The sequence below is a fragment of the Chenopodium album genome, chromosome 1, assembly GCF_948465745.1.
Source record: "Chenopodium album chromosome 1, dcCheAlbu1.1, whole genome shotgun sequence".
NCBI classification, from domain to species: domain Eukaryota; kingdom Viridiplantae; phylum Streptophyta; class Magnoliopsida; order Caryophyllales; family Amaranthaceae; genus Chenopodium; species Chenopodium album.
The window spans coordinates 49808570-49820931 of NC_137834.1; the positions used below are offsets into that span (position 1 = coordinate 49808570).

Genomic DNA, 12362 nt, shown 5'->3' on the forward strand with positions numbered 1-12362 from the left:
CGTTATCATAACTGAGCTAACTCAAACTACGCAATGAGATGAAGAGCCAGTCATTGATTACATCAACCGCTGGCGCGCTCTAAGTTTGGAATGTAAAGATTGCCTGAATGAAATCTCTGCCATAGAAATGTGAATTAATGGGATGAGTTGGGAACTAAATTACATCCTAAAGGGTATCAAACCACGATCTTTTCAAGAGTTGGCGACGAGAGCTCATGACATGGAACTCTCGATCACCTACAACATAAAGAAAAGGGGGCTTAATTCAACTAAGGAGACATTATCTTTGACTACTTCTGCACCCATCAAGATTTCAGGGAAGAAGAAAGAAGAAAGTAAGGGTTCATCTTCTAGATTTTTCAAGAAAGATAAACCCACTTTGAAAGAGCTTCAAGCTAAGAAGTACCCTTTCCCAGACTCTAACTTGTTTGGCATGTTAGACAAATTGCTGGAAAACAAAATCATCGAGTTGCCCGAGTCAAAGCGCCTTGAGCAGATGAATAAGACATCCGATCCCAATTATTGTTTGTATCATAGGTTGATCAGTCATCCTATTGAAAAAATTATAACACTTAAGGAAAAAATTATGCAATTGGTAAACGATGGGACAATCGAGCTAGATGTCGACGAGCCAGTGACATCAAATCATGCCTCGGTAGCTACTGAACCATCATTTCAGGCTCAAACTTTGCAATTTGGAAGTTTGGAGCCAGTGGTTATACTTGTTGAGAGTCAACATATTCAACATGAAGTCTCATCTCTGGTTGAACACCAAACACATGTTAAATCCCAAGATGAAGATAATGACGAAGGGTGGACATTGGTGACAAGGAGAAGGCTGATGAGTGACATTTATGTCACTCTTAGGGAGTAATATTAGAGTCATTTTCGTGTTTATTTTATCTTATTTTCCCTTTCTTTCTCTTGTTTTCTCTTTAATAACATTTCTTGTTTATTTGGTAATTTTGTCGTGTTTTAGTTCTTTTCGTAGTTTTTATTAGTTTTAGTTTTATTTCTCTTATTTCTATTTTACTTTTATTTATTTTTATTAGTTTAGTGTTACTTCTCTTTTTCTATTTTATTTTATTTATCTCCTTTTTATTTATTTTATTTTATTTGTCTGAGTTTCACACTTTTATCCTCGGGTTTGTTTGTGTGTAGGCTCGAGTTCAAGGTCCAAGTCAAAAATTTTCAATTGCAACCCAACATCAAGCCACTGCTGCCTCCTTCCACCACACAGCCACGCACCTGGCAGCAACCCACCACCAATCTACAACCAACACCACGCAACCCCAGCAGCCACCCAAACCACATCAACCAACCAAACAAGCCACGCAACTCCCCCGCTGCCACCAACCAAACCAGCCTCAGCAACCCACCATCCCTCGCACACCAATCAACCACCACGCAGCCACCTCCTATCATCCACCACCCACCTCCATTTCCCTTGCTCCCTGACCACCAATCAACCACCACGCAACAACAACCACTATCAGCCCACCACAACTGCACCAGCACCTCAACTCCAATTCACCACCAGCCACAACCGCAGCCGCAACAAGCATCCCCACACCCGCAACTCCAATCAGCTTCGCAACCTACAGCACCAGCCACCGCCAAAACCGCCATCGATATCCACCAAACCACCTCCAATCACACCAATCTCCAGCCACGCATTCCCACAAATTAACCCCTGCTTCACAACGCCAACAATTAGCAGCGGCAACTCCTCCCCGCATCACCAACCCGCAACCAATCGAACCAAACTCACAGCGAGAAGCTACCTAGACCACCGCGGGCGCGGCAACTGCTGCCGCGGGCGCGGCCTTGGGTCCTTCCATCCTTCTCCAAGTTTCGGTAGATGCCTAGGAGATGCCTAGCCGCGGCCGCTCCTTCGCGGGTCTTGAATTCCTTAATTCTCACGTGCCTTGCTCGTGAATGGGGGTTCTTATTGAATTTGGACGGCCCCGATTGAAGGTGATCGATGGTGATGGCTTGAAGGCTCATGCGTGAATGGTGAAGATGATAATTCAGAGCAGCCAAGCTATTTGAGGGAAGGGGATTTTCGGTCTGATGGAATCGGTGGGTTTGAGGGAATTTGGGGATTTTTGGTTCTTTTTCCCTTTTTATTTTTAGTTTTGTTATTTTAGTTATTTTAATTAGTTTTATTTTCTTTTTATTTCTTTTATTTTATTTTAAGCCTTGTATTATAAATACCCTTTTTTTGGGGGTTAATACTCTCTCAACTTTTCATCCATCTATTCTATTCTCTAATTAGTTTTAGGAGAGCTTCTCTCTCTAGGTTTAGGTTAGGATTAGAGTAGTTTAGAGAGAGAAAGTAAGGGTTTCACCATTGTTGAGCTTGGATATTGAAGAGGAAGATTGCTCATCTTACTTGTAGATTTTCACATTCAATCAATGAGAATCTTTAACTCTCTCTCCTCTATTTTTATTTGCTTTATTTTGATTATTATTTTAGTTGTTGGTATTGCTTGTTAATAATGTTTATTCTTGATTGTTTGTTAATTAATCTTGTTATTAGCATGATTAGTGAGTAATTCCCCCATTAAGGGGATGGTTGTGGTGTTGTTGGATCTTGAGCATGTTCTAGGGTTTAGAATTGATTTATTTGTGATTAAAGTCTTTATATGCTTGATATTCTTTAATCTTCTTGCAAGTGCACATTGTTGGTTGATTAAAGGTGAATTTTTGCTAACAAGGAACGGAAGTTGACTTAGTTAAGGTTCATTACTATCGATTGTTATTTAATAGTACCTCCTAGTATATGGTTCTAATGTGGAAACATAGAGGCTATGTTAGGAGAAGCCAATTGACCCCGGAAGGCGGCTAGATTGGACCCTTTACTTTGATATTCATGCATGTTTAGTTCATATTTAATTCAATTTCTATGCCTTTGTTCATGTTCAAGTGAATGCTATACCTAAACCATTTCCCTTAGTGTTTTATTTCTTGTTTTAGCATCTTTAGACTTTAGTTTATTTATCTCCTATTCCGGACTAGCTTAATTGTCGATAACATTTGGGGGTGTTTATCCGTTCTCTATGGTTATACCCCTATGCTTGGCTTATACTCGTATTAGGTTTGTTTAGGTTGTATAAATTGTATTTGATCAAGGGATAGACAATTGACGACATGTTTATTCCCTTGTCAAATTGGCACCGTTGCCGGGGAACGGCTTCCATTACCATTATGTTATCTTATTGAGACTAGTCCATTGTTTATAACTTTCTATCTATTTGTTGTTTTTTTTGTGTGTGTTTCTTTTTTTTGAAAAAAAAATGGCTTATATTTCTATTCCTTAATTTGATAATGAACCGTTTTGGGTGTATTTCAATAGACTTCAGGATTTCCTAGATGGTGTTAAAGGTTTAACCAAGAGTGATTATTGTGAAATCATCAATTTGGGATTAAATGAGCATTTTAGAGGAGTAGTTGATAATATGTTAAATGGTAAATTTTAAGACATGTCTTCGGATGAAGCTTGGGATTTCTATTCATGGTTAGCTAGGGATAATTATGATTGGGAGAGGGCCAATCATGAGACTTATGTTCGGGATTCTCATGCTTTTAATGTTGATGCTATTTTTCATAATTTGTCTAATATGAATTCCCATTATGTGCTTGATGCTCCCCATAGTGACCATGTAATGCATGATTTCAACTCCCATCCCTCTATAGCTCAATGAAATGAGGTACATTCTAATGATGATGAAGTGCATGTTCTTTCTCATTTTGCATCCGATTTTTGCATGAATTCTAAAGGTGTTCCCCATAGTCCCCTAGATGATTCCAATGAGCAAGCTTTTGACTCGTCTATCCATGATGATTTGGACTCATTTGAGATTATGGCCCAAATATTTCTTGAGTTTCAAACGGTAGCCCATAACCTTATGAGTGAGTTCATTGATAAGGCTTCATTAGAAAGAGATGAGTTTGAGAGAAATTTGCCCCCATTCACTCTTGATTTTGAGATGGTAGACCTTGAGAAATTTAAGGGAGATGTTATTCAACATGGTGAAGAGGAGGTTGAGGTTGAATCATTTGGAGTTTTTGAGCTTGAGGGAGATGTAGAACATGAGGGTTCTTCATTTGAGGATTCCATGATTGATTTTCATTCCCTCATTAGTGATGTGAGATCTTGTGATGAGGGATTAGCTACCCCTTTTTCCTTTTCTCATACACCTTTCTCCCAAAGGTTTAACCATATCTCCCACTATCCTATGTTCCTTCCTTCTTTTCTCAAAGAACCTCTTAGGGATCCTCTTCCTATTCATGCTTCTGAAGCCCCCAACTCTTTCATTGTTGATGAGGAAAAGAGTTATAATGCCAACCAAAAAGATTTTTGTGAGGAGAGTTTGCCTCCCTTTTTTTCTTTTTATTCTTCTACTTTTTCTTCTTATTTTCTTGATTTTTCTTTTGATTCTTTTACTTTTTCTCTTCTCCCTTCTCTCAAGCATAAAATCTCCTTGTACTTTATGTTTGCTTTTCATATAAGCATCGCGTATGCTCTATTTCTTGATATGTTTGCCGGTGCATATGACAATCTTTTGCGTTCTTTGTCGGGTTATTTTCTAGATTGGTCATGCTTGGACGTTAAGCAAGCCTTTGCGTGAAGTAACCCGTGTTTTATTGCTTTCTTTTTCTTTCTTTTATGCTTCTCATTTTTGTTTACTCTCTTGTCTATGTGTATTGGTACTCGATGCATATACTCATGTGCAAGGATTTTGTATTGAGCTCCTTGAGAAGAAGCACACCAATGATTGCTTGCATTTGGAAAAGCAACAAAGACGAGGAATTTGATGAAATTGTGGACAATGTGCTCAATTGCGGGTTTCAACACCCACCTCACATTTGGTTTACTCTTTCCTTCTTCCCTCATCTTGGATTTTCTTTCTTATATGCATTTGGATTGAATGAATTATGAATTGTTGTGTGAATGTGTTTTCTTTCTTCCCCTCCCACCCACCGTTTGTGCCTTTATTTTGAGCATTGAGGTCAATGCTCCATTCTAGCTTAGGGGAGTAGCTATTCGCTAGCTTGGGGGGTTATCTATATCCCTTGGTGGTTTCTTAATCCATAGTCTCATGATTGCTTGATTTATTTCTCTCATACTTGCCAAAGTCTATTATTGAGATTGGTTTTCTATGTTTGGATGGCCATGAGCGCCTTATTGAGTTGACTTTTGGTATTTGTAGCTTTGATTGATCATGCTTTCATCTTGCACAATTGTATATGCATTCTTGAGTATTGTTGGTTTTGTGAATATTTGTATGTATAGTGTCTTTCCATGGCATTCAAGGCAAAGTTTCAAAATGTTTTGTTTTAAACTTGGACATAATTAGGCTTTAGCACCTAGAATACCCTCTTTGCTAGTTGTTAGAGTTTTTCATGCACTTTAATGTCGAGGTTGGTTCACACATATAACATTACCAAGGTAGTAGAACTTAAGGGCTATGAGACCTTAGCTCACTCGGTTTGTGGTAAGATGGTTGGCGCTCTCTAGCTAGTTGAAGCTTTAAAGGTGATTTTTGCTATTCCACTACCGTCATTTTTGTGAGGATGTGTCTATATTGTTCTATCCTTCTACATTTCTTGCATGTGTGGCGTTTGGATCCTTGGAATTGCTAGCTTATATAGAGAATTTGGCTTAATCTACCCAAGATCGAGACCGAACCAACCTAGGGGAAGACGAAGGCAATTAGGATTTTTGTTTTTTCCCTTCTTTGGCATAACTACATTACAAACCAATGGACCTTTGCTTTATTTTCACCTTTATTAGTTTTTGTGAAGCATTCTTGGGACTTGATTTGTATTTTTGGTTAATGAAAGTGAGAAAGAGAATGAAAAAGAAGTGAAAAAACTCAAATTTTGGTACTTGTGATTATATTTGTTATGTTGAATGGTTTGAGCAAATGAGAAGAAAATAAAGGAAATGAAAGAAAAAGCCGCTCAAAGTTAAAAGAGACAAGAGCAAAGAATAAAAAGAAATGCAAAAAAAATTTGAGAAAATACAAAAATATTTGTTATTTGGATGAAAAAGAATAAGCTTGGGGGAGGAGTTGCTAGAATTTTGGATTTGAAAGTTGGTAGTTTATTGAGTTTGAATTGAGGAATGATCAACCTTGCTTCACTTCTAAGTTTACCACCAATTTCCAAATTTATTTCCACGCCCTTTACCCTAGCCTAAACGTTTCAACCCTTTTAAGACCTTTTGACCTTAGTAAGGTTTAGTTACTACCGGTGGAGGGTAATAAAGCCAAGCCTATTGAGCGAGATATCGATGCCAAGATATCTGGTAGCCTTAATGTTTTTCATTGCTTATTTCTTTCGGTTCCTTCGAGGAATCTCGAGATATCATTTTAAAAGTGGAAGCAAAACTAGAGAGGAAGCGGAAGTTTAGTTGGAGATAAGGAGGAATGTAAGTCCCTCTAAGTTCTCTACCCTTTGCATGCTTTATGTGTGTACCAACCTTAGCCATTCTTTTGCTTGGCTACCTTTAATGTCTATAAAGGATTTTATTCTTGTGCACTTAGCCCGTTGTTTGTGTTTGGTTTGAAATGTCAAAACTCGAGTTTTCTTGATTTCACCTTTGCCTTGAATGTTATGTGTTGCCAAGAGTTGTGGGTTAAACCTCATAGGAAACCATCACGAGAGCTTACTCGTCCTCTTTGGCGACATAGGGGTTTAAAGGGCTTGATGCATACGCTAAATGCATCCGTGATTCCTACAACAGTGAGTTAGTGTACATTCTTTCTCTTTGTTTCTATTTTGTTTCTTTTGCTTTCAATAATTCCATCTTGTTCTCTTTTGCCTTGCTCGAGGACGAGCAAAGGTTTAGCTTGGGGGAATTTGATGAGTGACATTTATGTCACTTTTAGGGAGTAGTATTAGAGTCATTTTCGTGTTTTTTTTATCTTATTTTCCCTTTCTTTCTCTTATTTTCTCTTTAATCACATTTCTTGTTTATTTGGTAATTTTGTCGTGTTTTAGTTCTTTTCGTAGTTTTTATTAGAGTTAGTTTATTTTCGTATTTTATTTGCTTTCGATTTATTTTATTTCGTTCCTTTCCTTTGTTACTTTCATAGTTTTAATTAGTTTTAAGTTTATTTTATTTACTTGTATAGTTTTATGTCTTTATTAGTTTTAGTTTTATTTCTCTTATTTCTATTTTAGTTTTATTTGTTTTTATTAGTTTAGTGTTACTTCTCTTTTTCTGTTTTATTTAATTTATCTCCTTTTTATTTATTTTATTTTATTTGTCTCGGTTTCACACTTTTATCCACGGGTTTGTTTGTGTGTAGGCTCGAGTTCATGGTCCAAGTCAAAGCTTTTCAATTGCCACCCAACATCAAGCCACTGCTGCCTCCTTCCACCACACAGCCACGCACCTAGCAGCAACCCACCACCAATCCGCAACCAAAACAACGCAGCCATAGCAGCCACCCAAACCACATCAACCAACCAAACCAGCCACGCAACTCCCCTGCTACCACCAACCAAACCAGCCTTAGCAACCCACCATCCCTCGCGCACCAATCAACCACCACGCAGCCACCTCCTATCATCCATCACCCACCTCCATTTCCCTTGCTCCCTAACCACCAATCAACCACCACGCAACAACGACCACTATCAGCCCATCACAACCGCACCAGCACCTCAACTCCAATTCACAACCAGCCACAACCGCAGCCGTAACAAGCAGCCCCACACCCGCAACTCCAATCAGCTTCGCAACCTACAGCACCAGCCACCGCCAAAACCGCCATCAATATCCACCAAACCACCTCCAATCACCCCAATCTCCAGCCACGCATTCCCACAAATTAACCCCTGCTTCACAACGCCAACAATTAGTAGCGACAACTCCTCCCCGCATCACCAATCTGCAACCAATCGAACCAAATTCACAGCAAGAAGCTACCCATACCACCGCGGGCGCGGCTGCTGCTGCCGCGGGCGCAACCTTGGGTCCTTCCATCCTTCTCCAAGTTTCGGTAGATGCCAAGGAGATGCCTAGCCGCGGCCGCTCCTTCGCGGATCTTGAATTCCTTAATTCTCACGTTCCTTGCTCGTGAATGGGGTTTTTATTGAATTTTGACGGCCAAGAATGAAGGTGATCGATGGTGATGGCTTGAAGGCTCATGCGTGAATGGTGAAGATGATAATTCAGAGCAGCCAAGCTATTTGAGGGAAGGGGATTTTCAGTCTGATGGAATCGGTGGGTTTGAGGGAATTTGGGGATTTTTGGTTCTTTTTCCCTTTTATTTTTAGTTTTGTTATTTTAGTTATTTTAATTAGTTTTATTTTCTTTTTATTTCTTTTATTTTATTTTAAGCCTTGTATTATAAATACCCTATTTTTGGGGGGTTAATACTCTCTCAACTTTTCATCCATCTATTCTATTCTCTAATTAGTTTTTTGAGAGCTTCTCTCTCTAGGTTTAGGTTAGGATTAGAGTAGTTTAGAGAGAGAAAGTAAGGGTTTCACCATTGTTGAGCTTGGATATTGAAGAGGAAGATTGCTCATCTTGCTTGTAGATTTTCACATTCAATCAATGAGAATCTTTAACTCTCTCTCCTCTATTTTTATTTGCTTTATTTTGATTATTCTTTTAGTTGTTGTTATTGCTTGTTAATCATGTTTATTCTTGATTGTTTGTTAATTAATCTTGTTATTAGCATGATTAGTGAGTAATTCCCCCATTAAGGGGATGGTTGTGGTGTAGTTGGATCTTAAGCATGTTCTAGGGTTTAGAATTGATTTATGTGTGATTAAAGTCTTTATATGCTTGATATTCTTTAATCTTCTTGCAAGTGCACATTGTTGGTTGATTAAAGGTGAATCTTTGCTAACAAAGAACGGAAGTTGACTTCGTAAAAGCTTCATTACTATCGATTGTTATTTAATAGTACCTCCCAGTATATGGTTCTAATGTGGAAACATAGAGGCTATGTTAGGAGAAGCCAATTGACCCCGGAAGGCGGCTAGATTGGATCCTTTATTTCGATATTCGAGCATGTTTAGTTCATAATTAATTCAATTTCTATGCCTTTGTTTATGTTCAAGTGAATGCTATACCTAAAACATTTCCCTTAGTGTTTTATTTCTTGTTTTAGCATCTTTAGACATTAGTTTATTTATCTCCTATTCCGGACTAGCTTAATTGTCGATAACATTTGGTGGTGTTTATCCGTTCTCTGTGGTTCGACCCCTATTCTTGCCTTATACTCGTATTAGGTTTGTTTAGGTTGTATAAATTGTATTTGATCTAGGGATAGACAATTGACGATGCGTTTATTCCCTTGTCAAAGGCCAAGGAAACAAGTGCATAATCCTAAACCACAACCTTTGCATCGCAAAAGAAAGCAACAAAAGAAGAGGAAATCCAAGCATTCAAAGGGTAAAAAGAAAGCAAAAAAGGCCAACAAAAAAAAGGTCCTCCCTATTGATTTACTTGAGCAAGAGCTGTTGTCTCCTGTAACTTTGGAGGAATATTTCTCGAAAGACTAATTTACTGTGGTTACGGCGAATATGGTTTCCTTTGTGGAAAGTGAGGAGGAACAAGTTGATAATGAAATATCAACAAAATCAGTTGTACAACAATCCGAGGTGGTAGTAAACACAAAAATATCTACTGTCTTGGATGCTCTTCGTTCACGCATGGGATGGAGGCAAATATTTCATTTGCCTAAAGAAATATGTCAATAGTTATCTCTTGCACTTCAACACCCAGAGTTGTATGCCAATAAGGTGAAAAATGCGAGAGAACCTGCGGAAGATGTCACAAAATGTGTGTCGTGCAACACAACCTTGGCATTCACAGATGATGATTTGTTGATGGGGTTAAAACCCCACAACAGACCCTTATTTGTGTTTGGGTACATCAGTGAACAAAAAGTGAGTCGCATTTTAGTTGATGGTGGATCTGCTGTCAACATCATGCCAAAATCCACTATGATAGAGTTAGGAATCAAGATGGATGAACTCTCTAACTGTCGCATAGTGATCCAAGGATTTAACCTTGACAGTCAGCGTGCAATAGGCATAATACGCCTGGAACTCACAATGGGAGAGTTAGCGTCATCAACTCTCTTTCATGTGATTGACACAAAGACATCATACAAAATGCTGCTAGGATACCCTTGGTTGCATGAGAATGGTGTGGTAGCAACGACCCTTCATCAATGTCTTAAGTACTATTGTGGGGGCAAAAAGAAGATAAATGGGGATGTCAAACCCTTTAGCAAATCAAACTCTTACTTTGCTGACGCCAAGTTTTTTTGAAGAAGAAGAGGCGTCAAGTGAGATACTACCTTCCCAAGTCCTTTCAACAGGAAAAAGAGAAGTTAAGGAGAGCACTGCTTTGGTTTCAAATGACAAAAAGACATCTCTTGTTGAGGAGAAGTCTCAACAAAAGGTAGAAATGGACAAAAAGAGTGTCTCTTAGCTCGTCATATAAGAAAAGCCAAAGTTGTCAACTCCTATTTTGCGATACATCCCAAAATCACGTCGCAAGGAGGGAGAATCACCTTTTGTGTGTCGAGAGGTTAACCTTGATGCTAAGGTAACAAAGACAATTGATGACACTACTCTCAAAAACTTGAACAGTAAAACAACTGTACCATTAGGTAAAGGCGCGCAAAGCCAAATTTCTAAGTTATCAACAGAGTCATCTAAGGCAAAAGAGCTTAACAAAGCAAAGTTCGGCCTAAATGCATACAAGCTATTGTCAAAGACAGGATATGACTTTGAAAACCCAAAATCCATGGGTAAGGTCATAGACATTAAACCTAACGGACTTAATGATACTCAGAAGAAACTGCTTGACTATGGCTCTAGTTATCAAGAATCTATAGCAGGCCTAGGGTTTCAGCGCCCCAAACCAATCAAAATTGGTGTATGGTGTAAAGTAGACGTTTTTTCCTCACAGTACATTACTGCCGAGGAACTCAAGGAAGGTGATCGCGATGTTCCAATACCCAGAACTTCTGTATTTGATCGACTTCAACCATCTACTACGAGGAATCATGTCTCAGTGTTCGATAGGCTTGGAGAATATGACCATAGGGTAAAAGAAACTTCAAGTTTGCAACCCTTAAGACGAAAAACATCTGTCTTTAACCGCGTAAGGATGACAAATGCCTCTAGCAAAGAACAAAGACAATCAGCTTTTAGTCGCATAAAGAAAAGGGAAGACAATTTCATGAAAAATGATGAGCCGAAAAGTGTTGTTCCCTCTTGTATGAAGAGAACGCAAGACATAAATATCATTGAGAAACAACCTTTAAAGGCAAGAGTTCGCACTGTGGTTTTCACTAACCAAAATTATTCGTCAAACCATGCTATAGAGGAACATAAGGAGATTGTTTCTACAAACCATGTGACGGCTAAAGAGGTGTCGAATCCCGACGATGAAATAGAAACTGATGACGCTCCCAAGACACTTGAAGACGGGGGGCAAGCAACAGTAGATGAGTTAAAAGAGTTAAACCTTGGCACTCTTGAAGACCCACGCCCTATATACATTAGTGCTCTTCTTACCCAAGCGGAAGAACAAGAGTACTTCAAATTACTCTCCGAGTACAAAGATGTCTTTGCATGGAGTTAAAAAGAAATGCCAGGTCTCAACCCAAAAGACGTCGTCTATCGATTGGCAATAAAAAAAGGGTGTGAGTCCAAAGAAGCAATCACAAAGGCGATTCAGGCCAGAGTTGATCTCGGAAATTGAATCTGAGGTGAACAAACTTATTGATGCAGGGTTCATTCGTGAAGTCAAATACCCTACATGGATAACAAACATTGTCCCTGTGAGGAAGAAAAATGGGAAACTGCGAGTTTGTGTAGACTTCTGCAATTTGAATGAAGCATGTCCGAAGGACGACTTCCCACTTCCAATCACAGAAATTATGATCGATGCCACCATTAGACATGAGGCATTGTCATTCATGGATTGCACAGCCGAATAAAATCAAATTCACATGGCGCCTGAAGATCAAGAAGCCATGACATTTCGCACCCCAAAAGGGATATTTTGCTATAGAGTTATGCCATTCGGCTTAAAAATGATGGGGTTAAGTATCAACGTGCAATGAAAAAGATCTTCGAAGATATGATGCACAAAATTGTGGAGTGCTATGTGGATGATTTAATGGTTAAGTATAAAAAGAGGGAGGATCACCTAGGTGACCTTCGCAAAATCTTTGAAATACTACGCAAATGTCATTTGAAAATGAATCCTCTCAAATGTGAGTTCGGTGTTACCTCAGGAAAATTTTTAGGTTTCATTGTAAAACATAGGGGAATTGAAATTGACCAAACCAAAATTAAGGCAATTCAAG

The 12362-nt window shown here is 38.8% G+C and overlaps 1 protein-coding gene across 1 annotated transcript; it reads left to right on the forward strand.

The window, feature by feature from the left end:
- The first annotated feature begins 220 nt into the window (after positions 1-220).
- Positions 221-11990, forward strand: LOC145632398 (uncharacterized). The gene is made up of 4 exons (XM_081684769.1): positions 221-823; positions 9733-10298; positions 10633-11627; positions 11782-11990. The coding sequence occupies exons 1-4, from the start codon at positions 221-223 to the stop codon at positions 11988-11990; spliced, it is 2373 nt and encodes a 790-aa protein (XP_081540895.1).
- The last annotated feature ends 372 nt before the right edge of the window (positions 11991-12362 follow it).